This window comes from Pagrus major, chromosome 17 (assembly GCF_040436345.1).
Source record: "Pagrus major chromosome 17, Pma_NU_1.0".
Classification (NCBI taxonomy): Eukaryota; Metazoa; Chordata; class Actinopteri; order Spariformes; family Sparidae; genus Pagrus; species Pagrus major.
Window position 1 is genome coordinate 13,605,660 of NC_133231.1, and position 27,669 is coordinate 13,633,328.

Here is a 27,669-nt window from a genome sequence, read left to right on the forward strand (position 1 = left end):
AGGGTTCTGCGTTGTGTTGAACAATGCAGCTTGTTCAGTTGTCTCCAAATGACCCAAAAAAATCAGTGAATACGTCTTTGATTGCATTCTAACATTGGCTGACTAATAAATTTCTGTTTCGTTACAAGTGTATCAACTTGTCCCCTCTTACTTATTGATTCAAAAGAGAAAACTTGCGCTGCCTCATTACTGCGCAGAATTATTCTCTCTGGAGTTCACAGACAACACTTTTGGCATTTGGCAGCATTAAATTGTGATAGTGTTAGATGATGTTGGCGAGAACTACCAGCGACACACATCACAGCTTCTGAAATGAATTGAAAAAAGAAAAAAAAATTGAGTACTTGACTGTTAATTGACCTAGGCGGCCTGCCAAAATAATAACTGGATGTAATTTGTATCCATGCAACAGAACACTATCGTTAATTCCACAAATGGCAAAGGAAGAAAATCTAATCTTTGAGTTTTGACCTGTAATGTAATATATGAGGTCTTGGGTGTTTGAATTTAAAGCAAGGACAGTCAGATACTTGTCTTTTATTCTGGTCTTGACTTACATCCCCCAGCAGAGTTAATGCTGTGTGTTTGGAAAGTTTGGTGTTTTCTGATCTGAGTCTGAACTGTATGCTCGCTCCTTTAAATGATCTGCAGGCCCACACCCACCTGTAATGCATATTAATGAGAATAACTGCCTACACTGCAGATTGTAGTCTTTGAGTATCTGAGCTGCTTTAAGGGTTTAAATGGTACTTTTCTTCTTTATTCTCACCTTCTTTTTCATGTCACCTCCTCTCAGTTCGTTGTCTTCTCTCATTTCCTTCTCCTCTCTTTGAATTTCTACTCCTGCCGACATTTTTCAATTTCAATGTGTCCTCTGCCCACCCCTCACCAGGAGCTGCCAGAAGACATCCGAGCTAACCTGACGGAGGAGCTGCCTCAGCCCAGAGAAATCCCCAGGAAGCTCAGCGAGTACACGCAGGAGGAGATCGACACCTTCCCCAGGCTGTGGACACCGTATGTACAAACAGTCTGTTGTCAAACACACACCGGTGGCAGTATAAATGCAGACGATGTCTTTACACACAGTGCACATGCATGTGTCATTGAATATAAACACAAACACAGATGGAAGGAGATGAATGCAGCATCTATTGTATTAAACCGTTTTTACACCAAAATTAGCGTTGATATGCAAGTTAAAAATATGCAATTGACATTCCTCCAATTGCCAGTGGCTTGGTTTGCCTTTGTGTATTTTATTTCTGGTGTGTCATGTTCAAAGTCTCTCTGTCAATATCATATCATATGGTAGGTCTCCACAGTAAATGATGCGGATGATTTTAGATGTGAGAGGTGATTATATTGTGCAGTGTGATGATGTAAAAATGCTGACATCACTGACCGCTGCTGTTAAAGCAGTATTCTCAAAAGGTTTTTAAAGTATTTGTGGTTCAGATGCTGCAAGGTGAAATGTAACATAATAAATCTCCTGCAGAGGAAAAAACAAACGCATACTTGCTATTAAGCACTATTGGTATTCAGTTGAGTGCAATAAGCATTTTAACTGTTACGGTTAAGCTAACCCCTGACTTCAACCTCCAAATGGCTTTTTTAATGGTCAAACACTTAAAGGTACCTCACCTGGGAATAATTTCCTCATCTTTTTGTCCTTTGAGGATCTTTACACCATAACAACATGCACACGCACACTCAGTCATATTTTTTGTGTGTTGTACTGATGAAGAACAGCCAGAAGGGGGTGATCTTGATCTGAGAACTTATGCTACTTTCTTATATACCAACCACCTGTAATGACTACAGCAAGCTGTCAAAAAAAGCTGTGTGTTTTTGTATTTCACATTCAAAAGAAATCCAGTTTTAAAAATGTCTGACAAAAGGGTCCTCTCAAACCTTTGTTAAGATATGGAGGCTCTTTCTGGATCTTTATGGTTCTCAACCTGGGGCCGTGTTTGTTTCAAGGGATCGCCAGATGGTTGTGGAGAAAAAAATAAAATAACATTATATTGTATATTGAAAATGATATCACCTACACATTTTATACACTACTCTGCCTGTACCAGTGATATAAATTACCTTAAAATAGATTTTATTGAGCATGCTTGTGAGAGTCAAAGTCCCAATGGCCAAACCCATAAATATGCTGTTACTGTAGTGAGCATCGCCCCTCTTCTCCCCCTTCCTTCTTCCCCCCTTTGTATCGTTGACTCTTGTAGAATAGAAACTATAAAAATCAATAAAATATATGCACAAAATAAAATCCAAGGCAGATGGCGAAGGTAGCAACAAACTGGCGACCTTGACTTTAGAGGAGAAGCACAGTAGGTGGCCGTGAACCAGCGCAGTGCAATCTTTATGTTAATGAGGACGGGGGGGATTGAATAGTCACATATTGCCTCCCCGCCCTGCTCAGACGTTGTCAGCGGTGAACAGTGCAGTCCTGTGTTATTTTCGTGGTCTCACTAAGCAACGTACGCATGAACAGATCCAATTCAAAAGCTTTGCCAGCCCCAGTTTTTGTGGCCAGTTTGACTCCAACACTTCTCACTCGTGCAGGAACAAATAAGATGCAGCGTTTTTTCATTGTAACTACAAACATATGTGGCTGTAACAGAGAACAACGGGCGGCCACTTGATTCATCGAAATAAACTCTCTATTGTTAAAAACTCACATCATACTGCTCCTGTGTGAATTCTGTTACAGCATTCAGCCCTAGAGCTTAAATATATGACCTTTATTTCCAGAAGTTGACATTTTTATTTACTTTATATAAAAGTTTTGTGTGGTTATTGCTGTGTTTAGCTCTGGTGCTTACATGCTAGAGTGCCTTGAGAGTTTCCTTGAAAACTGTTATAAATTAAGGCCATTGAGTGTTACGCCATCAAACAACACAACACTGAAGTGCACTGCAATATAACCCAGCTTTTACTCTGTAGATGTGTGTCAGCAGCAAAGACTTCACTAGTGCCAAACCTTTGAATATAAATGTTAAAATGTCACAAACACATGTGTGGAAAGTCAGCTGTTCTGCACCACTTCCTGCCTGTTTGGGACGTACAAGGTTTCTCAGTGGGGGTGTGTGAGAGAGAGAGAGAGCATCTGTTATTCAGTATAATCATATTCATGGCTTTTTAAGTCAAGTATTTTCCGTGTGGAGATTAGACTGACATCGTGACCTCGGGGTTTGCCGTCATGATAATGTCATCCTGTTGCGTCTCTCTGGCCTCACCTGTAGTAAACATCATCCTGACAGGTTAACTGAGAGCATCTTCATCGCCACCTGCTCAGCACCAGCCCAATCGGCCATCAATCCATCTATCCATCTATCTGTCTGTCCTCTAGGTGTTTATCCAGGTCAGGGTTGCTCCTCCTTATCTGCAGACGCAGTGGTGAAACACCCACTGTTCCTCTTTATTGGTGAGCTCATGGGAAAAGATGAAGTGGTGAATAGAAAAAGGTTTAGCTTGTGGTGGCATCACAGTCTAATATAACGCTGTTGTTACTTTGACTCATCAGGTTGTTGAACATGTTTCTGTTTCACAGTAACTACCTTGTAAACAGACTACTGTGAAACACAATCATACAACTTTTATGAGCTTCTTTACGTCGTCAATAATGTGCTGTACATGCAGTTTTGAGTTGTTTTTGCATTTGGGTTGAAGGCGCATTTGAACACAAATCTTGGTTATAGTTATTACTATATAGGTAGAATGGTTTATTTGATATTGCCATGTTGGTCGTAATTAATGTTGCTACATCATTGCAACTGACCAAAAAGGGAGTCCAAATAAAATCTTTGTGCCTGAAAGGGTTAAACACAGGACACTCACACAGGAGTTATACCTACTTATTTTTTTCAGTCCACTTATTATTTTCCTTTTTTTCTCTTTAGTTTTCTATCGCAGTTTGGTCAGGTTTAGGTCACACAAAAATACTTAGGTGTAAGAAAAAATGGAAGACAGACTGTTTCACAATGTTAAACAAGCTAGAAAGGATAACTTCTCCCATGTGTGTATTTTTCCTTATCTTTCTCTCAAGTTGCAACGCTATGAAATTAATTGGTCCTAGAGCAACAGTAATTATGATGTTTCAGGAACAACATGGCAATATGTATAATGATTACCAGGATGTGAAGACAGCAGTTATTATTTGTCAAGTTAACGACAGAATCACAATGTTTGTTTACAATAACTTCTAGGTAGGAACACTTACATACAATTTTACTCCTTTTTTTCTCATCATGATATTTCAAAGTGTATACATCTAATTCATCTGAAAGGCATGTTTGATGCTTCCAATTCTCATTAACAACACTTTCATTGACTTTGGTTTGGAAAATGTCTGGCCAAGGACTAAAGAAAATCACAGCTTGAGTTCACCCCAAACTAGCAGTTAGTCCGAGATGGACAGGTGGATAGACAGGCTGTCAAAGATGTGAACCAACTCTGTACATGAAATAAACACCGCAGAAACGTCAGATAGGTTGGATCACCGTGTTGATCTATATGTCTCGACACGATGCAGTTACACCTGCAAATGTCGACCGCAATAAACAAGTTTGTCTATTTTATCAGTTGTCTACCTGGATGTGACTGTTGTTAGCAGGACGTCATGGTGATTAAGTCTATTAGAGTCATTTCATCGAAATTACAAAAAAAACCAGCCCCATTATATTAACTTCATCATTTATATCTAGAGTTATCCAGCCATGAAAATAGTTTTGGTTTTATTTGTCCAGGTTTCAACCTCTGAAATGTTTGCCTCCACACCAACACAATGGACAAAAACTACATTCAAAAATCATCAACAGCAGCAACAACTTTTAATAAATGGAGTCTCCGTTACTGTGAGCAGTTCAGTGCTATGTCATAGTGTGGTGGCGGCAGAAAATCTGAGACTCTCAAAACTGGGCAACTAAAACCAAATCTGCATAACTAGTTACCACACAGGCAATTGAGATAATGTATGTTGGAAATTTGGGTGGACTGACCCTTTAAACCTACAAGTAGTACTTTACTGCAATCCTGAGAGCATTTCAATGACTCTGATGTGGTAAACCATCCATCTGGTACTTGAAACACATTTGAACAAAACATAACCCACATTTGGTTTGAATATAGTGGAAACACAGCGGGCTCTGATCCGAAGACCATTTTCATTCAGTTACTGTCCTCTCTGTGATTGTGTGTGTGCGTGTGTGTGTGCGCGTCTACTACACACACGTACAACATGTCTGTATTACGATCGGCTTTGCTGTCAGAGTGCGCAGTGATAAATGAGCCACTTCTTCTTGTTTACTGGTCCAATCTCCTCAGCCAATCAGCGCGTGTGTTCAGGCCTGTCGCTGTGTGGTCGCCAAGGTCAACCTAATCCTGGTTTATTTAAGCGACGGGGCCTTAGCCTAGTTAATATTCACTCATGCTCTGTCTTACTCATTTAACTCATCAAATGTGCGTGTGTGTGTGTGTCAGGGGAGATGGGGTTGAGGTCGTTGAGGGCGATTCAATCGTTGCCCTTTATTAAACACATAGTTAATATTCTCTCAGAAAACCTTGGAGCTGAGGCAAAAGATTATTATTGGATATGTGGCACTCCCGCCTCCTCTTGCTCGCTCACACACACACACACACACACACACACACACACACGCACACACACACACACACACACACACAGAGGACTCAGACAGAAAATCAACAACACAAACATGCTGCTGTAGTTGATAGCAGAGCTATTACAATTGATGATAACATTTTTTGCACTTTGTATCAAAACCAATGCAGCACGGTCCGATAATATCTGTCTGCTGCTCAAAATGAAAGAGAGAAAAAACACAAAAATGTGGATTTGGTGCAACAAAGATAGAATCTTTCTGGTTTCTCATCTGTCGTCTTTCTCTCTATGTTGTTTTTGGTTCTTTTCCAGACTTTTATGCCTCCTCATATTAATGTGTTGTCTTCTGTTTTCCCCACAGACCCGAAGACTACAAAATGAAATGAAATGGAGGCTGCCCGACACGACCAGAGCTGAGAGTCTATCACATTAATTCTACACTGAAAGCAACAGGTTCCTCGATTATATCATACAATGGCATTTTTATAGGATTTGCTCCGAGATGTTGTCCGTTTTGAACGCTGAATTTCTTTATTCAGATGAAACATCACAAAAACAGTACGATTGTGTTCAAATCCAGGCCACGGCACTGACACCAACTCTGTGCTGCTCTGTACACATTAGCAGACCCGAACAGCTTGAGATGTTACCATGTGGCTCGGCTCTGATCAGACAAAATCAGATTCTGTGGGAATCAGATTCTGGGGGTTTTCCTCTGATTATACAACCATGAAATGATCAGATCTAGCCCATTAAAATAAGACATCTGTTCGAGCCGATTGTGCCCTTTGAAGGTTTGAGGCTTCATGGTGAAACAAATTCATGTGTTACTGTGACAACATTCAGGCCATCCATGTGGTTTCAGGAGAAAATGTTTACTTTGGTCAGGAACTCCCGAGCCTCTGGTCTTGTCAGTGTGTTAGAAAGTTCCAGTGTTGTTAAAGTGTAAATCAATTCTGTTCCATTGTAAAATAGGCTAATAAACAATTTAATAAACCTGTTCTTGTCAAGTGGTGTTTTTATATAAATGTTGTAAGATCCAGTTAAAGTTTGACTTTTTTATGTCGTTTAAGTTCAACAAATGACCTAAAACACACTTTTATAGTCTCATTACAGATTTATTGGTTATAAAAGCAAACAAAATATAAAATAAATAAGTTCATATTGTACTAAGGGGCGTAGTGGTGAGACACATTCCATATTAAGACTGTTCAAGTTTAACTCTCAAATAATCCAGGGCCAGCTCACAGCTTAACTCGTAGTTACCTTAGTGCTTGTTTTTTCAGACTGCAGTGCAGGAGGGGTTCAGTTTACACGTGTGGTTCAGTCCTTATTGGTTTCACCGAGAGGCAGCTGACTGTTTGGAATATTAACTGGATCCAGGTCTCATTCCAGGAAGGTCAGAGGTCAACCAGCGAGCAAACCGCTTCCACAGTGAGCAGGCCCGACTTTGCATAAGAACAATGAACGAAACAAACTGGGGCAGCAACACAAGACACAAACGACAGATTTGTCTTCTTAACTCACCAGAGGCCTGCACTACGGAGCAAGTTCAACATACCAGGAAATCTTTTTGTTATCTGGCAACCGCAATCGTGCTAAGTGATGCTAAGAAGGTGGATAAGTCAGCCCAGGTTTTCCACATCTAGCCATGAGCGCATTCACATAAAAGAGGAGGTGTTTGCAGCATCTGACCAATTCTATTCTACTGGCAGCAGAGCAGGATATTTTATAAAGAAGAGCAAACTATTAGACAAATAGAGGAAGAAGTTTAACAACATTATCCAGGCTCAAAGCAACACAGTTGCAGCTGCCGAATACAGCTGGAGAAGGACAGCTGACAAAATATTGTCTGCTGTGTGAACATGTAAATGAACAGACTTATAATATCACCGCCCCATCATTAGGGCAGGAGTAGCTCTGAATGTAATTACATTTCTGTATTTCATTAAATGAATTATGTGGCTTAGTTGTATATTTATGGCGCCAATGACAGTCTTAGCTGTATTCTTTCAGCTGAGAGCCCCACAGTGTTAAAAGGACTTCTACTGATGATAACGCAATTTTCCAGGGAACTGATTGGTCAGAAGGCGGTGCTTTTACACGCGCAGGTTAGTTGTGTAGCACAAGTTACCATGGTGATGTACCCTGGTAAAAAGTGAACCACTGTCGTAACCCTGAGGGTTAATGCTGCATTCCACTGCACTTGGAACCGTTCACTGAGACGTAAACTCAGACGCAATTGACTTGTATCTTTTCATCACTTTTTCCTTTATGTAGTGTTTGTGCTGTGAAACGTGAAGTAAAAACTTCGTAGTTGACATTATCATTTCCATTCAGTTGATCTATACTTGATAGAAATCTTTCCATGCAGTAGGAGCCAACGACTCCTGTCTTTTTTTAAGTGCTGTAATTTGTTAAATCAGCTGCTGTAGCAGCATCCATTTGCTGTGGGCATCCATTTGTTCCCGGGCAAACGCACTGGGACGCATTTAGATTGGAAGTCGGGAATACCAACTCAGAAATACTGAACTGAATGCAGCATAACTCTGAAGTGACCTTGCTGACCCTAAATCCTGCTTCATAGTTCAGGCCTCTGGTCCATCTTTAAAGCAACAGAATGAAATATCACAGGACAAAATGTGATGGCAGCCAGATTTTCTATGAATAAAAACAATACATTTGAAAAGTAAAACATTTTGATTGTGTTCCACAGTGTTAAGGTAAAATTAAACTTAACAGAAATTTGATCCATCTGCTCAAATAGTAGTTGGAAAAAGAAGCAAACACAACACTGTATGGAGAAAATCTCCTCAAAAACATTTCAATATTCCTTTACTCAGTGAAATAAAGGCTGGGGAATCGTAATTCATCATTATAAAAAGCAGCCTGTACAAATGTTGCCGGCTCATCATCCTCGATTTGAACTGTAAAGTAATCTTGTTAGTTACACACAACTAAAACAAGATGCACGTGTCCAGTTACACACTCAATGTTTGGCTCAAAGGAGACATGCAGCGTCACACGAAAACAAGGGTTCAGTCCTGAAATCAGCTGTGAGATGAGAGAAACAGGTCTTACCTTTACATTACCACTGGACGATGCTAACATAGATCAGGCACTTTTCGGACCCCCCTTTTACAGAGATATCGTACAAGAGTCCACAGGGCTATTTACATTGTTTCACCTGGTGGAGTAAACCACCTGATACACAGGGAGGGGGGCTCTCACCACAGTTTCAGATGGGGGCGATGTGTATGTGTGCATGTCAGTGTCTGATTTGCTTCCACGTGTGTGTATCAGTGTGTGTGTTGTGGCGTGCAGGGCTCAAGCACTTTAGGTGAGTCCATCCTTCTTCTAAAGTCCTCCCTCCTCACTCTCCTCCATGACGACGTCACGCGGAAACCTCCTGGCGACGCCTGGCGACCTCAGCTCCATGTCCTCAGAGTGGGTGGGGCCCGAACGGTAACCGTGGTGGCTGTGGGCCAGCTGGGAGGGCTGTTGGGGGTAGTACTGAGGGGGGTAACCACGGTAGTAGGGGTCCTGCTCTTCCTCTCCCTCCTCCTCCTCGTCTTCAGCTCCTTGGTCGTTGTTGTAAGCCACTGCAGCAGGGTTGTAGGGCTGGTTGTAGGGCTGGTAGCCGCCGTGAGGCAGGGGTTGGACTGAGGTGGTGGGAATATTCAGGGTCAGTTTGAGTGAATGTTTCTGGATCACCGCAGCGAACATAAAACCACCACCAGCATGAAGCGAAGTTAAGGCTGACATTGCGACTACAACCACCTTAAATGCCACCAATTAAAAGCAATAAGGAGGCAGCGCAGTATTAAAGGGTTGCAAAACAAGTCAAACAGGAGTCACACAAGCAGATGTGGACCTCCGGTGGGTTAATGAAATCGAAGAAAAATCTGGCTTCCACCCCGTATAGAGTGCTGCGGGTATGATATATTTTTGTAGGCTAACCTGGAAGTTAGCATCGCCCTGGTTCCCTAGACAACAAAAAGATTTTTCAAGTGGATTTTGGATTGTTGCTGAAATAAAGGTCTGTGGTTAACACAAGTTCATGATACATACAGGATATGTTCAGCAAGATAATCTTGCCACTTTTATGATATTTGAATCATTGCCAGTAAAGTAAAATGCTAATGTTCTAATGAGCCACATTGCTGTCGCATGACTTCAACGTCACTACCACTAACTTCCTACTTTACAAACTTTACTACAAGTTGTAAAGTTAGGGTTAGAATAGTTTGCAAATAAAGTCCAGTTCTAAAGACGGACCAGTGAATAGGTGACACCTTATCACTATAAAATTCAAATGTTGGGTATTTACTGACGTATTCTGAGTTGTAAAACAAAATCTCTTGCGCGTGTGTTAACTACAGACCTTATTTCAGGCATCTAGCCGAAAACCCGTAAAAAAAACTCCAGTGACTTCAAAACGAGGGAACCAGAAGTGCAAAAATGCTAACTTATTTCCCGGTTTTAGGACTCATTCCTACAGCACTCTATTTCCCAGATCTGAAATAAAAAGATCACATCTGACTCACATTAGGGTTAAAATTTAGATTTTCTGCCCAGTGTACAGTGTATGAAATGTACGGATATGAATACAGCCAAATGCACCAAAGCATCCATCACCATTTAGCTGATTCATCAAGCTTTGGAAAGATGAGATTAGCATTGAAGAGATTTGAGCTGGAAGTGGAAGAGGATGCTGCAGTAAAGCATTGTGTACTCGAGTATTTGTTGACAGATGGCACTGGGATCAGTAGTGGTGATCATCGCGGCAGCGTTGCAGGGTTTTGTTTGGTCTCGTGGGGAGGTAAGCTAATCTATTTTTGTCTCTCAGACTGTGAAATGATGACACAGCCAGATTTACGATCCAATTCTATCAAGAAAGTTCACTGAAATTAGTCCAGTTTCTACTCGTAAGGAATCACAGAGCATCATGTGCATGAAGACTGAAAATCTGGTGTGTTTTTAAAACTGTACACCGGACCAAACTGAGGGCACAAAGTTGCCTTAAATCGATTGTTCTATTTTGGAGTCACGTTGCTTTTAAACTTAAAATGTGTTAATAAAGTTTTTCAGGCTGCTAGATTTGTTTTTTCTCCAGAAAATCATGAACAATTGAAGTTTTGGTTGCAAGAGAAATTTGTACAAAGAAGGTCTCTGGAGAAACAAAATGTAAAATCAGCTGCTGCAGGGATTAGAGGTTAAACACCGGGGGCAGGAGTAATTATCCATCCCGAGAAATATGGAGGCCTTGAAGGAATAATTTATCAATTTCCTCAGTTTCTAGTCTTATGTACAGGACACAGAGGGAGAAGTGGAGCGAGTTGAGTCGAGGAGGAAGAGGAGGAGAGGAGGAGGATGGTTGAAGAATGCTCCTCAGTATTCATTCCCATAGTCCTGTTGAACTTCAGTCAAAAACAGGCAGAGAGAGAGGGAGGGGAAACACAGGAAGAGAGAAGATGTTACCTCGTATCAGGAGGAAAAACCCAACGACACCAAAGAGTTAAACCTCCAAACGCCACTGACAGAACTTTGCCAGCTGTCAGATTGTGGTTCAGAGGTAAAAAAAAAATTAGTGTTGGGATCTGCTTCTCTCGTTTAGAGGGAGCAAAAATACACACAGACAGACACCATTAGCAATTCTTACAATAAATTCACCTCAAATAAATATTAAGACATCCACATAAAATGTTTGAGAGAGGGAAAATGTGTCAGATCTCTATTTCTCTTTCTGTACATGAGAAAGAACAAATAACGATTCATAACACAGAAAACAGTAGTACAACAAGAGTACACCAAGAGAAACATGCCATGTGAGTCACACCGAATTAAACAATGTAAGGTCGGCCATTTTTAACCATCATAACTGCAGCGTTTTACCACATATTGCTTAACAAATACTCATTTGAAGGTGATTCAGGCTACACTGAAGTATGACTTTTAGAGTTATATTTTCAAAAATAAGACCTTTAATATGACGGTTTTAAGCAGCAACTGTTTTTCCTAAGGCAACAAATTGAGCTATGACAGGCTAACCTCATTGTTCATACAGCTTTAAACAGCACACAGAAACATTATTTTAAAAAAGGCAACATTGGGTCTGGGTAAGTAGGAAAAATGCTAGTAAACTGAATTATCCCTGTAAAAGTCAAAATGCCAAATTTAAGGTCAAACTCTAGCTGCTCTGAAGGGAACAATACCGCTCCACATACTGTATTTTATAATATGGTTCCCCTTTAAAGTGGTCAGGGAGAATAACAGCTGAGATTCTTCTAAGTCATAAAATAAAAAAGAAATATTCTGACTGGAACCCTTTTATATAAAATAAATCTAGTGTGATGGATGAAGTAATGTCTCATCCATCAGCTACTTTTAGAGGATGATATTTCATTAAGACGACACGTCAGAAGCTGTTAGATGTAAAACGTCCGAGCTGAGACAAAAGGTCCTCATCGGCGTGGATATTCAAAGACATGCAGTATGTGAGTGTGTGTGTAATAGCATATTTTATTAGATCTCAATACAGACAAATAGATTGGGTCAGTGACACAGTTAACTTCTTAATCCATCAGTGTGGACATGAATGTAAAAACTTCACAGTGGAACAACCATAAAAGCCAGATTACTCTCCAATTCTCTGAGAGCTTTACGAGAACAATAACTATGTGAGAGCCTGCTGTCACTGTGAAAACAATATCTCACTGTTTTATATGCATAAAAGATGGTTTATACGGTGGAAAGAGTGTGCAGGGTTAGACTTTCTAAGATGTTTGTGTCAATAAATTTGCAAGAATGAAAACTAAAACACACGTCTGAATGAATTATTTGGTAGTAATGCTGATGGTTGCTCTGATGAAGGGTAAAATGACAGCATGAAGTAAATGTTACGTTTCAGACAAATCAGGACAAATAAGGTCTTAATAAACAGCAGAGCATGTTTTTGTAAAGTCTGGATATTTTTGACTACGTTTGGGAAAATGTTCCAGTCAAAATGTTATTTTTGTTTCAAATGCCAGAGCCCGACCTGCATGAGGGCTTTTGTGCTCATTTGTCTACAGCAGTGGCCCTTTAACTCTTTTGATCAGGCACCATTTTTTAAGCTGAAAAAATATAAATAATGACAAAATTATACAGTAATCCTAAACTTTTTTTTAAAAAAAAAAGTTTTTAGAAATAAAAGACACAAGGCTCTCTCTGCTATACTGACAGTTAACTCAAGAGCAAGAGAGTTTTGTGTGTGCGTGTTTGGCTACACTCAACACTGCGGCCAAACGAACTATCTCAGTTCAGTTTTCATGAAAAGAAATCTAAATAATCATCAACACTGCGTAAACAGTTTAACATTTATTTGATGTTTATAACGCACTATACTGTAGTCTGCTGCTCAGCTGATTGTAGACAGCTAGAGTCAGGTGCAGAGCCTGACCATCCGAGTCTAACGCTAGGATTTGCAAAAGCTCAGAGAGTATTTTTTTTAATTAATCTCTACTACTTTTTAAATCTTCATTCCTGTTGATCAACCTGACTGAAGCGATCCACAGAGGTAACTTCCACTGACAGGTGTGTATGTTCTGTAATGTTGACTGTCAACTGGAGCTGGAGCTGGGAAATGTACTTTACTTCATGAACCTAAAGTTACAGAGAGGACAGGGGAAAACAAGAGAACTGGATTGTCTGGTAAGTGTCTGAATTGGTGTGTGCCGTTTCTTGCTAATGTTAGCTTATGGTACTAATGTACAGTAAAGTTATCTGGCTGTTTGGGGCAGATAAACACTGTGTGAGTAGTAACAACCGCCACTGCTGATGAAAATCTATCTGACGGGACTCAGGCACAAATGTTCACAGATGAGGTAACGTTTTAAAGGAAACACACGTTGCCTTGAGTAAACTTGTGGATTTCTCTGGTTTGAACATTGTTATAAACACTATACATTATAGTGTGTTATAAACCATTTATTAAATGAAAGTACACTGCTTATAAATGCTAAAAATGGGAGGTTAAAGTAAAATGTTACCAATGCTTAAATAGCAGCTGAATGATGATTACCTCCGACGTTGTACCCCATACAGGAGTTCTGGTCACAGTATCCTGGTGGGCCAGCTGGTCCAGAGTTACCTGGATTACCCGATCTCCCTGGTGTTCCCGGGTTACCAGGCCGACCAGGGGGGCCCTGACTGCCTGTCCGTCCTTCACCTGGCAGGCCTGAGGATGGAGGAAGAGTCTGCGTTAAAGCTGGGCGAGTACACAAAGTCAGCTATCAATAAACATTCCATTAAAGGAGACTGACAGTGTGACACCTGGTGAGAGGGGATAAAAGAAGAAAGAGAGGGAAGGAAAATAAACTGAAAATGTGAAATCTGTGACTGCACTATCACCTGTTCAATCTCTAAATCCCCCTCTGCCGCTGCGACAACATGACAGAAATAACATGATTGTGATTTCTGGATGAGGGAGAAGATAGTGAATGTCCTGAGGACAGGAGCAGAAATAACACGGTTCTTAGCTGAAATTAAGCCAGAGGCTTCTGTTTTGTGTTTACATAAGAGAGACGGCTCCATCAGGACTCACTCCAGCAGTCAGCAGAAATATGAAATCAATATTTTCAGGGGAGAGCCATGTGCCAAGTGCTAAAATTATCATGCCACAAATATTCCAGAGCAGCACAACGGATGAAGACACAAACCTCTTCCCTATACCTCTCTCTCGGAACAGATTCTTTTCTTTTCTTTTCTTTCTCATACATTAACATTTTCAGATTTTTTTTCTGATCATAGAAAAGTTTCCTGGGAGTTTTGTCAGCTTGTTCTGTGAGTATTGATCGCACAACAGTAAACAGAAAATCCCGGCACTGACACGTTTTCATAACACAAACCTCAAACTCCACACAGAGCGCGGGGAAATCAATACAGAGAATTATATTCATGGTCCAAAAAACGTCTGCTTGCTTTTCTCTTCGGAGGGTAAAGCAGATCCAAAACACATGAAGTCTCGGTGCTTTTCTATTGTTAGGATATTTGAAACACTTTTGGTTTTGTACGGAGGAAACACAAAGGAGAAGATTCCACATAGCAAGCTGCAGCCTGGCCGGAAAACAAATGTTCAGATACAGAATGTTACTAAATTATCATATTTTAAAGCAGCTACAGCATCTTCAAATGTTATTTTAACATTGAGACTATAGAGTGTGGATTCAGGTGGTTTAGCTTATCAAGCGGCCTGAGGACTGTGCATATGTTTGTCTGTATCTTACCTGGAGGTCCGGGTGGTCCTCGAGGTCCCTGACTCCCAACACCTGGACTCCCCCTCTCTCCCTTCTCTCCTGACAGACCTGGAAACACACAAAGAGACCCACATATAACTGGAAATTACATCTCACTTTTGTCTGTGGGGTTTTTGATGACAAGTAGCAGTGTTATCGTGCATGTACGAGGAAGTTGGTGATAACGTGCCAAGATATGTAACAATGCACCAACAATGGCACAATTGAAGAAGGTTTTAGTAACACTGAATGTAAAGAAAACTCCATTATGCAACTTTAATGGTTTACTAAGGGTTTGAAATATTGGCTATCCCATTGGTGGAAAGTAACATTAGTCATTAGTACATTAGAAAGTACATTTACTTAAGCACAAGTTTATCCTACTTCATACTTCAACACCACCACATTTAAAAGGGTGGTGACTTTGTTCTCTGCTACATTTATGCTACAGCTATAGTTATATATATTAAATAAGCTATTCATTATTAAGCCATTTATGAATATGAAACCAGTGGTCTTTAACCTTCTGATGAGTTATTAGCAGCTCCATCAGAGAGAGATTTCCCCTCTAAAAGTCTCCCATGATTTCATGTAAATAACTGTTCGAGGCCCTGACAGGTCAGTTTATCCATTACTTTTACTATTTAGAAAGTAAATATTCTGGGTTATAAGGTGGGAAAATAACTTATTTAACTTTCATTATTATTTACTTTTCCTGTTTTTCCTTCTTTCCCACTATTGTAAATTATCTCTGGACCCCTTGTGACCCTTCGAAGGGGACCTGAGCCCTAGATTGGGAATATAATTGGTGCTCACACATTGTTGCATCAGTTTTAACAATTTAATCATGTTTTTTTCACAGAATGTGTTCTTCTACTTTTGATATTTAAAGTAATTTTGCTGTTATACTTCAGAGATTGATTGCAGGATGTTTACTTGTAATGGAGTATTATCTGTAAAAACTCTCCCACTGCTTTGTAGTCTAACATCAGTATTACTTTGCAATTTTTTGGGGGAGAACGTGCTGAATTAATTGGGCCCTTGATGATCAGTCTAATAAAATGTATGATCGACCCAGAGTCGGCTCTGCGCTGCTGTCCAGCGCTGCAGCTGTTTGAATGAGATAATGGAATATTTTTCGTACGCTCTAATATTAGAGAACCACATAAAACCGCTGATCTGCAGACTTTCTGTCCCGCTGCTTTTACGACTGTCTTAATCAGTTGCATCGGTAAAGAGGAAGTACGGCACAATGACAGCGAGGAGAAAACATTTTACATTGCCTCAAATAAAAAAATATTCTCAATGCTGGCGGCTTCGTTGTGTGATATTCTCTCTTTACAGTGGCTGCTAGCTGACCTATTGGCTTTCTATGTTCTATGCAATATTATATTTGGAATATAAATGGTCTCATCTATAGAGCTGGAGCACAGCTTTGTTCCTCACCCTGGTATCAGCCCTACATGGATCATCTGACTTAGTAATAACATGTCTAATTTTCTTAAGTAAGCCATACATCTTTTATAATGTGTGTGTGTGTGTGTGTGTGTGTGTGGTAAAACCAGTGGCTGCAGATCATAAATGTTATTGGGGAGAATCAAAGGTTTAAACCACAGAGGAGGAGGTAACCATGCTGGACATTTCCTGACAGCTCTCAGCTTTCCTCAGTGTGCGCGTGTGTGTGTGTGCAGTGCTCATGCAGCATGTGGGTCTTTAGTGTGGGTTGCGTGTTTTAGTGATGAAGACGGAGTCTCATAAAGGCTGTTTCTCCTCTAAGGGCTTGTGGCAGCAGGGGAATGACCTCATGGATACTGGAGTTACTGTCTTCTGGCCTGGATTGGAGCTCGTGGGAGCTCTGACCCGCACTGTGAGTCAGACAGAAGGAGCAAACAAGCAGGCTGAAGCTCCAACTGGACACTTTCTGGTTTAATTTTTTTGTCTTTTCACAGTAAAAGCCACTGGCTATTGTTGACAATGAGATTGCATCACTTTACATACAGTAATGAGTTTGATTATTTTGCAGACACACTGCTTTTCAGCAGCTGGGCACTGCTGTTATACATAAACATGTATTGCAACACTAGAGATTTATACAGTCACATCACAAAAAGCATCTTTATACAAATGACTGGCTCTGTCATGCTGAAGACACAATAGGAAAAGCAGAGATGGAAGTGAAGATGAAACGTGCTTGACCTACTTTTTTGTAAACGACACTTTTCTACTGTGTAAAAATCTGCTTTACTTTAATTGACTGTTTTTTGCTTTCAATGGGAAAATGTTTGACATCCATGTTTATTATAAAATTGTTTTTTGGAATGGTCAAAAATCACATTTCCATACAGTACACATCTTATTTTAAAAGGATGTTTTTAAAAACATATGATATTAATTTAAAGTAATTTGATTCCACTTTAGGGATGAACATTTAAAGAGATAATATTGGAAATCATGATGCATTAGGTTAAGTGATTACACTATTAAATATTTATATTTGCAATTACTATGAAAATGGTCACTGTTTCCACTGATTTAGTGTTGCACTTCTATAACAAAAATAAAATAAAATAAAAATTGACGCACTTCCCCTTAAACTGAATAGAAAGAGATTCCTACCCCCGAACCAGCGCGCCCTGTTATTTTGAAGCTATGATAGAGAACCTAAAGGTTTGGGGCGCTGACCATAAACCACAATGTCCCCCAGCTAGGGATCCTTGTTGCATGACATTGGCAACCTATGTAGCCAGTGTTTTACTGAACCACACAGAAAACTTTTCTGATCTGCATCTTAGATTTTTTTTAACATTTCATTTTTTCAGATTTTCCTGTTTTGACAAGCACCTGCTCGCTGCACTGAGGGCAGTCTAATAAAAACTCAAATGTTTGTTCACTCACTTTTTCTGATGCTAATATAAACAATAGCATGTACTCAGAGTGTCTAGACATAATCCAAACAGTCGAGGAATGATGATGGATTGAATCAGTCTGTATATCACTGAGAGGATAAGAAATATGTGTATTGAAATCGCAGAGAATACTTTTCCTTTTCCCATCCACGCATTCTGAAAATAACTCTGTCTGTACTTCTTAACACATCCTTATACATCTCACTCTCACCTCTCTCTCCTGGTCGTCCGCTTTGGCCGTTGGTTCCAGGGAAGCCTGGCCTGCCGGATGGGCCTTGCTCTCCTGGAGGTCCTGGAAGGCCTCTCCTACCTGGCTCTCCAGGAGGTCCGGGTACTGTTCGGACTGATGCCGCTGACTGGACTGGGATCTGGTTCAGGATGGAGTTATAGCGAGACAAGTGGCCTGCAAGAGGTAGAGGAGGAGCATGGTTTGATGGTTTTTATTGGATTTTGATTTTTTATTGAGATGTTGTTGTTTTTTACAACAAATAGAAGAGAAGAGGATGAAACAAAAGAGAAGTGTAGCCAGAAGAAGAATTTCGGCCAATAAATTGTTCTTAATAACATGCTGGTGTTAATGCGTAAACGTCACTGATTACTCACTCTGGATGAGCTGTTCACACACTTGCCGTGCGATGGCACGCACAGCAGCTTGGGATTGTACATCACCCTGAAGAACAAACATGGAGCTATTAAGAGTCTGATATTACGCGACCACACAGTAGACGGACACACCACTTTTCTACTAGAGCAACCACAGCGGCATAAAAGCCCAGACCAGTGGTTGATTAATTGGTGGGCGGGTGTTTTGTGGGTGTTTAAATAAGTGTACTCCACCTTTGTTCCACTCACTGAAGCCTCCTTATATTTATATTGGCCATTACAGATAGCACACTTATGACAGCAAAGTAGAGAGGATTTGTGAATTATACAATTATATAGAAATCATATTGTTATTCTTTAAAACATTTGGGCATAACCTTGTTGATTTTGATAATGCTTCCACTGAACTGATATTCTACAGAACAGCTACACTTTTTAAATTCAACCTTTTGTTTTTATTGCAGTTGATGGGTAGAACTGGTAGTGGGAAATGTATTAAAATGAACTGTTGAACTGGTGTCTTTATTAGAAGACAGTGTAAAGGCCCTTTCTTATTAATATATTGAAGAGATCCGTTCTCACACTTGTGTGGTAAAATAGCTGTTGCAAAGTAAAAATTGCTTCATGGGCATCTGTCTTGGTTTAGACTGAGGAGATCTATAAAGGGAGTGCTACATATGAGCACATGATGCTACTGTACATGAGAAAGAAGAGGGTCAAGAATCTTTAACTTCATGTATAAAAGGTCCACTCGATATTTATTTTCAACTTCTAGTGACCTGAAACTAGAGTTGAAACTGGGTTCATAACTTGAAAAGTTGTGGACATTTTTTATATTGACTGAATTAAGTTGTAACTGCTAACGTCTAAACCCTATTAAAGGGAAATGGCGCTAATTTTACACACAAACCTTCAACAGAGTCCACGAAAACAATCGTATAATGTCCTCTGTGGGTCTGGAGGAGCTTTCCAAATTTAGCATCATAGTGATGTCATCAGGGTTATCTCGGGTCAGGCTTGTGACTTAAAAATGTTTAACAGAAAACTGGCATTACAAACTGGAGGTGTGGGGTTTGAAAGAAGTGGACATTTAAGAGGAAGGAGGTCTAATGAATGTTGATATAGAGCTGCATTATGGGAAGTGAGGGATCCAATTCTAGGGAAGAAATGTCAGGATGCTGCTTTGATTTCGACCATTATTCTCTAATCTGTCTCAAGTTAATTGAAGATTAAATCACTGAAATATACTTTCTAAATAAAGATCCATTACAACATTGATTTTGAGTTGTTTAATCAGAGCTAGGCCTTTATTGGTTGCTCGTTATAGAGTCACACTTCTAATATATGATATACAGTACGGATGGTAATATGCCCTGTACTAATCCTCATCATCATCATCATCATCATCGAATCATCATTCGATTTGACATCTATTACTGTGTATAATGCAAAAATATATTAGGGAGTACAGCTTTATCGTAAATGTTTCCCCTGTTCAATCATTACCATAAAGCACACTGTGAAATGAGGTGAAGATGCACATTAACCAGATTATAACCCACAAAACGAACAACACTGTTATGTGTTTTTAAACAGACTTTCATGTCGAGTCTTCCAACGGAAATTAGCTTCAGAGACGTACTGATGTCCCAAACAGTTGATAAATGGAGCAGAAAGAGGAATTACAGGTCTGATTAAAGCTGGCGAGTCGCATGTCTCTCAAGCCCTATGCAGTGATGGCCTGGCTACTGTGTCAGCAAAAGAACAGACACCGCTCTGCTGCAAATATGAACCATGCACACTGATTTGATTTGGCTCTAAATGAGGTCGAGGGAGCGAAAGAGAGAAATAAAGTGATTGTTTGTGCAAGAGACTGATGTGAAACATTAAATGTCTACTGGAGAATGATTATGTTTCTTCAAAACAAGGTTGTGAAGCATTAGTGAGTAATAGTCTGAGTTTAACAATATTTCCATGGCAAAATGGCGCAGTAAAACCTTATATTCTCTAAACAGTGGTTGAAGTGAGTGAGTGGAATGACTTACTCTTTCTCCCTTATCGCCTTTGGCACCGGCAGGACCCTGGAACATAAAAAGCACAGGAGGAGAATAAACATTCGACTGGGATATGTGCTCAGAAATAGCCATGCTCATCTCTCCTTTAATATCCCCAGCCCATTGCTCTCCATCTCTCTCTCTTCCTTTATGCCTCTTCAACACACACATGCGCGCGCACACACGCACACACACACACACACACACACACACACTTGCTCCTGTGATCTAACAGCTGATATAACTAAATTTTGACAGTGTGTGCAGGTTCTTTGTGTCCTACAGGCAACACATGCAAAAGTCCCAAAGCTTGGTTGCCCATAAACAGGGAGCAATTTCTGTGCCTTGGATGAGATTTGCTTTCTGCCAATGCCAACGCTTTAATGCACACAGACGAATAATCTGATCACAACACACGCGCTCGCAAAAACTTGCCAAGCACATAAAGCCTGTGAATGCATATCACAGTATAACGCATTGTAATCCAGAGGCAAATAAAAGACAAATATTTCCTGGCTGCAGAGCCGTGTGCTGATATGATAAATATCAGTTTGATGCTGTTACAGCTTTTGAATAAAAGCTTGTTTGTCTTGGGGGGAACATGTCCTTGACCAGCGACTGACTGGCTGGATGTGTGTTTGTGTGAGAGTGGGTTGGTGATAGAGAATGTGTATGTGTGCAGGCCTGGCATTTCACATGCATATTATATTGCAGATGACAGAAAGCTTGTGCCAACATTCGACATAGCTGTTGAACTGGAGTGCAGATCTCCACAATAAAAGTCCTCTTCTGGACCTCCTCTGTGTGTCTGTCTGGATCTCCTGAGTCATCCTGGGCACATAAATGTCTCCCGTCTTATCAGGGTGACATAAGAAGACCAAATCAAACTGTGTGGGAGCCAAAACAAGTATCTAAGCTTTAAAAAGACTGGATTACGTATCATAAAAGTCTGATTTCTTTTATTATTTCATCAAAACTATCTTCCCACAATGGCCTGTATGTGCAGAGTGTTTCCAAAGGACAGAGTCGATGTTTTTTCACTCAAAATGTTTTACAGTTCATCCACAGAGGGAAGTACGTTCAGTTCCTCTTCGATGTGGACTGATAAAACAGTCACAAGAAGACTGTTGCTTTTTCTCTTTCGTAACTGGCAAAGACAAGGCATGTTGCTCCCAAGTCAAGCAAGATAAATAAAAAAACTCTCAGGTGGTTCAGTCACTGGAAACAAGATTCAGAAACAGTAGGTCAGACACACACTCAGACTCACTGACAGACACACAGAGGTATGTGAAGCAGGTAAACAAGCAACATCTGTCACTTTACGCCTACTTGAAACTGACAACTTGGACTAGTTGACCGGAGATTCTCATACAGATGTGTACTTTGCAAGCACCTGTCAATAAACTACAAAAATCTTTCATTCTGTTCTGTATTATACAGTTTTATGAATATTGATCTTGATGGCATAACATTTCCAGATGAATCACATCATTCTTAAAAAACAGAACAGTTTTGTGTTTCACATTAGACGCGAGGACATTAGCTCAAGATATTGTAAAAAGTGCAGTTACTCTGTATCTTTACACCCTCAAATGGTCTAAATCTCGTGTCCTTCAACACATTTCTCAGTGCAGAAGTGCGGTAACTTTTGTGTCCACCTCAAAAAAACTGTAGAGACAGACTTCCATGTCTTGAGGTCGTTTGTTACGTGGTGGAGCAAAATGTTTAAGTTCCCTGCAGATTTAAATGACTGCTTTTTCAGATAAAAAAACCACTTGTTTAGGAAGAAAAATATTCTCTTGCAGCAGGAGCCTGGCTAAGGGTTGCAGGGGGCAGAACAGGGATGGAATCAGCAATTTGTTGTTGAGCTAAAGTTTGAAACTAAAAGTTTAAGATGTTTTTATAGATTATGGCTCAGGAAAGTTAAATCAGAGTTTCTGTTTTGTTTCCGTGCATGTGTTACATTCATATGGGGTGGTTCTTCAATGTGAGCAAGAGGAGACAGATGTGATCTCTCACAGTTTTTCTGTATATGTGTGTGTGTGTGTGTGTGTGTGTGTGAGAGAGAGGGAGAGAGTGTCAGTAAGTGATTTATAGCTCTTCCTCTCTGAGCCAAACTTTGCTGCTGGCCTGCAGAGCTGACCCGAGACTAGATTAGCTGTCACCGACATCACAGTATCATCTGTTCCTGTTAGCATTACACAAAGTTTGGAACCCAACATCTTCTCCTCCGCATCCTTTTCTGTGCTTGTGTTGTGTCACCTACACATCTTTCTTCTTCTTCTGCAGTGTCTGACAGTCTGTCTAACTCAAATTTATTATCATACTGTTATTCTTTAAAATTTCACCTCATGAGATAAGTGTAGGACGATTTGTCTATGGAATATTCTAAAAGCATTGCTCCTATTAGCAAAACTAACTTAGCAGTGATACATTTGTTATTATGAGGAGTGTGTCCAATACTAACAGGCTGTTTCCAGTTAGCATGAAAGGGATCACAAAGTGGATCAGGACAAAAAGGAGAAAAGCAAACAATCTGTGAAGCATGAGCTCCCTGTCAGCGTTTGAACCAAACTACTATTGTATTTATATGTGAACAAATCTGTAACTTATGTTTGCAGCTCTGAAATGTTGCTCTCCTGTTGATTTAGAGAGGCATGATGTGAGAAAAACATCGAAAGGGGAGAAATCAGAGAGGGAGGAGGAGGAAGTAGTGGAGAGTTCATGTCATCCTTGTTTCATTATTCATTTGGTTAAATCATGTCAAACTTTCCTCAGTAGAGGGATAATATGTGTGACTAGTTTGCAGGAACAGGGCAAAACCAAACATGCATTCAAAGTTTCCTAGCCTTGTTTATATGACGGTTACTGAGGTAATGATCAGGTCAAACTATCAAAATAATTGTGTTACTGTCACAAGCAAAACTATTTTCCCAGCGTGCACAGTTAATACTCTGTTGCATGTCTATCAATAGTGTTCTTGTATGACAAGTTCAGTATCATCTTCTTCACAACATGAGGAGAAAAGCGTCACCAATTCCAATCCGAGTTTGTCCTCACCGTCGATTACTCTCTTTTTTATCTTTGAGTCCTTACTCTGAACAACGATATTCTTTTTAACGCAGAGCATCAGAAAGTTTTCTTGGATGCTCCTAGGTTTCTCTGCCATAAGCTCCTCCATGTACCTACTCTGTCCACTGCTACAGTCTACTACCATAGCCTACTCTGTTGCCCCCCTCTTCATACATACAGGGAGATTTATCTGGAGGGTGTAGGCTTAATCAGTAATGGGTATACTTGTTTGGCAAGAGCTTGATGTAAAAGACGTTCATTTGTATGTAAAAGTCCCGTGCTCCTGCCTCAACAAACATGAAATGTTTTCACTCACAGGAAGTCCTTGATCTCCTTGGGACCCTGCTGACCCACCAGGTCCTGAAGCTCCTGGTGCCCCCGGGGTTCCCTGAATGGAAGACAATAAGAAGAAGAGATGGAGAAGAAAGATGACAGGAAGCAGAAGGATCAGTCAGTTCCTGTATCAGGGACAAAATGGTGCTGAGAATAAGAAGAAATAAGACTTACGACGGGTCCAGGAGGTCCTTGTCTCCCCAGTGGTCCAACATTACCTGGCAGACCCTGAAAGACGTATATGGACACTCACTGTATTAAATGTTAGGCACACTTTCATAAATTTAGATTGACATTTGTTTCACACAAGCCTGAACTAAATGGCCTGAGGAATTTCCTGCAAGTATGCAGACTAAACCGCCAGTAGCAATGTTATTTTCTCATACAATTAACATACTGATGGAAACCAAACTCATAGCTGTAGCATCTGTTACGCCTAGTGGGAGCTGTTCAACCTCTGTCTATAGTCTGCCAACAACTGCCTCCAATCAAGTCTTTATGTTTGGTTTTTACTTTTAGACAGACAGAACAGAACACAGGTGCAATCTTGCTGACTTTTGGCTTTTTCACAATCTGTATTTTAGTTTCCTCGAGGTGTTTAAAACAATCTCATTTAATGTCGTCTCCATCGTGCTGTGGTTTGAAGAGAACACACATGACATTTAATAGCATGATGATGGCTTTGTTGTAGCTCAGTATTTATGGGTCATTCAAATCGAACTAATTTGGTGATATTAATACATATTTTGGAAGCTGAATTTCTGGAAAACAGCTTAACCTGAGGTTCAGCTGATCCTTTCATTTTAGCTTGGATGTCTGAAGTTACTTTGTGGTCACACGGAGCATGATGCCCTTTCAACATGGGCACTCTTCCTTTACTGTTCTAACTTTGACGAAAGAAGAAAATGCATCTAAAATTGAGAACCACACAGCTGAGAACACAGCATACTAGTTATTGAATTAAATTAGGGCTGTCAAGCTATTTAAAAAATGATCTTATAATAATATCTTATAATTGATAATTAATTAATCTGAATTAATCACATATATTAGTGGTTTTCAAACTGAGGGGTCCTCAAGTGGGTTGTAGGGGTCCCCAGCCAAATGAGGAATATAATATATGAACTTCTATCACATTTTTTGAAGTTGGTACAACAAAAAAAGACACTAGAAAGACACTCAGTAGAGCACATACCTCCGCTAAGGCCCAACGTCCCCCTTTAATTCAATTAAGCCTCAATAGCCTTGAATCAATAACTTAAACTTAAAACCACCCATAACTGCTTAACCATAATTTAAGCTCAACAGATCTAGAATCCACATTAAATTGTATTCACTCACAGATACCAGCCACCAGAATACATCTGATTTTTTTCATCAAGATCCATGAATTATTCACTGAGAAATTTTTAAAAATGGGGTTTACTCTGACCCGTCCTCCATCCAATCTATGTGGAAATCAGTACAGTAGTTTTTGTGTAATCCTGCTGACAAACCAAACAACAAACAACATGGTTGCTCGCGGTAGCATCAGGGGCTGTGCTAGGTCTGACCACGGAGCTGCTATATTAAGTGCTTTGCGTTGAGGTGACATTTCAGGCTTGAAATACTACAATGGCACACAAATTAATGCAGAACTTGCATTCCCCTCAGCAGCACCATCTTTTTTTCCCATCCTGTTTATAGAGCTATTGTTGATGGTTGCCATATTCAGTGACATAACGGGTCAACGGGCATCATAGAGTGTGATTAATCAGCATACATTTTTGTGACCTGTTGTTTTTTCTACAATTATTCAATTAAATAACTTAAGGATTTATTCAGGACGTGTCTCGCTTTTACAGTTTTTCTAATCCCATTTAGTAACACAAAGAGGACAGCACATGTACTCCACATGTTGGGGTAGGAAATTCCCTCAGGGAGTTACATCCTAAATGCTCCCCAAAACAGCTAAAGCATCAAGCTCAGTTAAATTCTCGCAGGGATCTTTACTTTCCAAATAACAATACCAAAACCAAGTGTTCTTCTTGTGTTACTCTGAAAAGCTGAGCCAGTGTGTGACACCAGAAGGCTCTCTGCGAGAGTCACTCCGGTGTCACACAGTAAATGTGCGCCCGGGAAAACCCACTAATGAGACTCTGGAGGCTTTAGTTCCTCCCAGTATTCAAGTCTCACGGTATCACACGCTTTCTACTTTGAAATTCTTTCAAACTGAGCAGTAACACATCTGGAATAAGAAGAATCACCATCTAAAGACAGAGAAACGTTACAGAATATCACACTGTGAAGCAAACAAGCATTGGATGTGACTTTGAGACAAGAGTCAGCCTGGTGTCGCACTATAAACACTCCCAAAATTGGCTGTATTATGATCCACACGTAATCAAACTTTTCTGTTTGAGAAATAAGAAATTCATCCTCCTGCCTTCTCTCACAGGAGTCAGGCTCATGAAAATGTATCGCTGCTGCAACAGGTTTACAGACTGACCTATAGTCGAAGAAACTTTGGTGAGGCTAATCGAATTCAGAATTTTGTATGCATACTGAAATACCACCAAACAAACTGCAGGTGCTTTCTGCGTAACCTCTATTAACAAGATTCAAACTTTTTATTTATTTTAACTTTCTGTGTGAGGCTGTGAGGTGAGCTTGGGTGTGTGGGTAAAATTTTGATGAGAGCTGCACCTCCTCAGTGTTGGATAATTCATCAGTCATAAGTCATCAGTGTATCTTAAATAATAAAGTTGTGAGCCAGATTGATGGATATGACAGATTGTTTTTATGAGCCTGTATCGTGGGGGAAGACGATAGATCTCCTCAGTTTGGAGTTAAAATAAAAAGTTCAGTAATACAAGCATCAATGGCAAAATAAATATTTATAGCACTTCTTGTTCCATTTCACTGCAGTATAGGACAAATAGTATTTATGAAGTACCCAGGAGATAGTTGCTATTGTGCTTCTGCAGTAAAGTTTTGGCCAGACTTGTGTTTCTTTTTGCACAAAGCCAGGCTTTTTTTGGGCTCTTTTACACCTCACAAAAAGTTTGGTACAGTGTGTATGCCCAGAGGACTTGTGTGATGTTGATAAGTTGTACTGCGACTCAAAAAGGACAGTGTGCTTTCCCTGTTCTGCTTTGTGAAAATCAGATGATTCAGACTAGTTGCATTCATTTTTAAAAGCTGCTTCTTGCTCATAATTACTGTTCAATTTGCCATATTCTACTTTCTATATCGCTGTCAAAGAAGTAGTGATAGCAGAAATTGCTGTAGCATTGATAACCTCTTGTGAATTGATTCTTATCAGTATTCACTGCGTCCCCTTCCCTACTGCTTTCAATGCATCTGCTTTTTAAAAAAAAAAGTTCAGCCTGAGCTACACTGCTGGAAACATAAGAGTGTGACGCTGCAGAATAAAAGCACTAACTCATGATGTTTCCTCCTTTCGTGTATGGAAACTAAATTATAATTAGCTCTTTGTAATTCTACAAACATAACCATTGTGGAGCTCTCTTTCTAACAGTCTCGTCAACACGCACAAATATAAACTACAAAACAGATCTGTAGCATTTCGATGAAATAGGGATGTGGGAGGCCTGCCATAATCAGTACTGCAAAATGGGATTTCTTTCCCAATTTATAGCAGCTTAAAGTGCTCCTTGATTAGTAATTCTGCATGATTACGCTCAGCAATTACATTAATAAACATGCACTGTATTCTGTGAGCGTGGCTGTGTTACAATTCTAAAATCTGACGAGGACTGGATTTACTGAACTACTGAACAGGGCTTTGTAAA

The 27,669-nt window shown here is 40.0% G+C and overlaps 2 protein-coding genes across 2 annotated transcripts in view; one reads left to right on the plus strand and one right to left on the minus strand.

The window, feature by feature from the left end:
• Nucleotides 1–6,628, plus strand: part of mrpl13 (mitochondrial ribosomal protein L13) — a 13,538-nt gene extending 6,910 nt beyond the window's left edge. The window contains exons 6-7 of the mRNA XM_073484530.1: nt 893–1,014; nt 5,994–6,628. Of these exons, the coding sequence (XP_073340631.1) occupies nt 893–1,014; nt 5,994–6,018 (147 nt within the window). The 3' untranslated portion in view covers nt 6,019–6,628. The remainder of the gene's footprint in view (nt 1–892; nt 1,015–5,993) is intronic.
• Nucleotides 6,629–10,928: 4,300 nt separating this feature from the next.
• Nucleotides 10,929–27,669, minus strand: part of LOC141012013 (collagen alpha-1(XIV) chain-like) — a 132,754-nt gene continuing 116,013 nt past the window's right edge. Inside the window, exons 41-48 of the mRNA XM_073485393.1 lie at nt 24,050–24,103; nt 23,859–23,930; nt 20,462–20,497; nt 18,417–18,483; nt 18,025–18,216; nt 14,899–14,976; nt 13,695–13,850; nt 10,929–11,052 (exon numbers count right to left, since the gene is read on the minus strand). Of these exons, the coding sequence (XP_073341494.1) occupies nt 11,024–11,052; nt 13,695–13,850; nt 14,899–14,976; nt 18,025–18,216; nt 18,417–18,483; nt 20,462–20,497; nt 23,859–23,930; nt 24,050–24,103 (684 nt within the window). The 3' untranslated portion in view covers nt 10,929–11,023. The remainder of the gene's footprint in view (nt 11,053–13,694; nt 13,851–14,898; nt 14,977–18,024; nt 18,217–18,416; nt 18,484–20,461; nt 20,498–23,858; nt 23,931–24,049; nt 24,104–27,669) is intronic.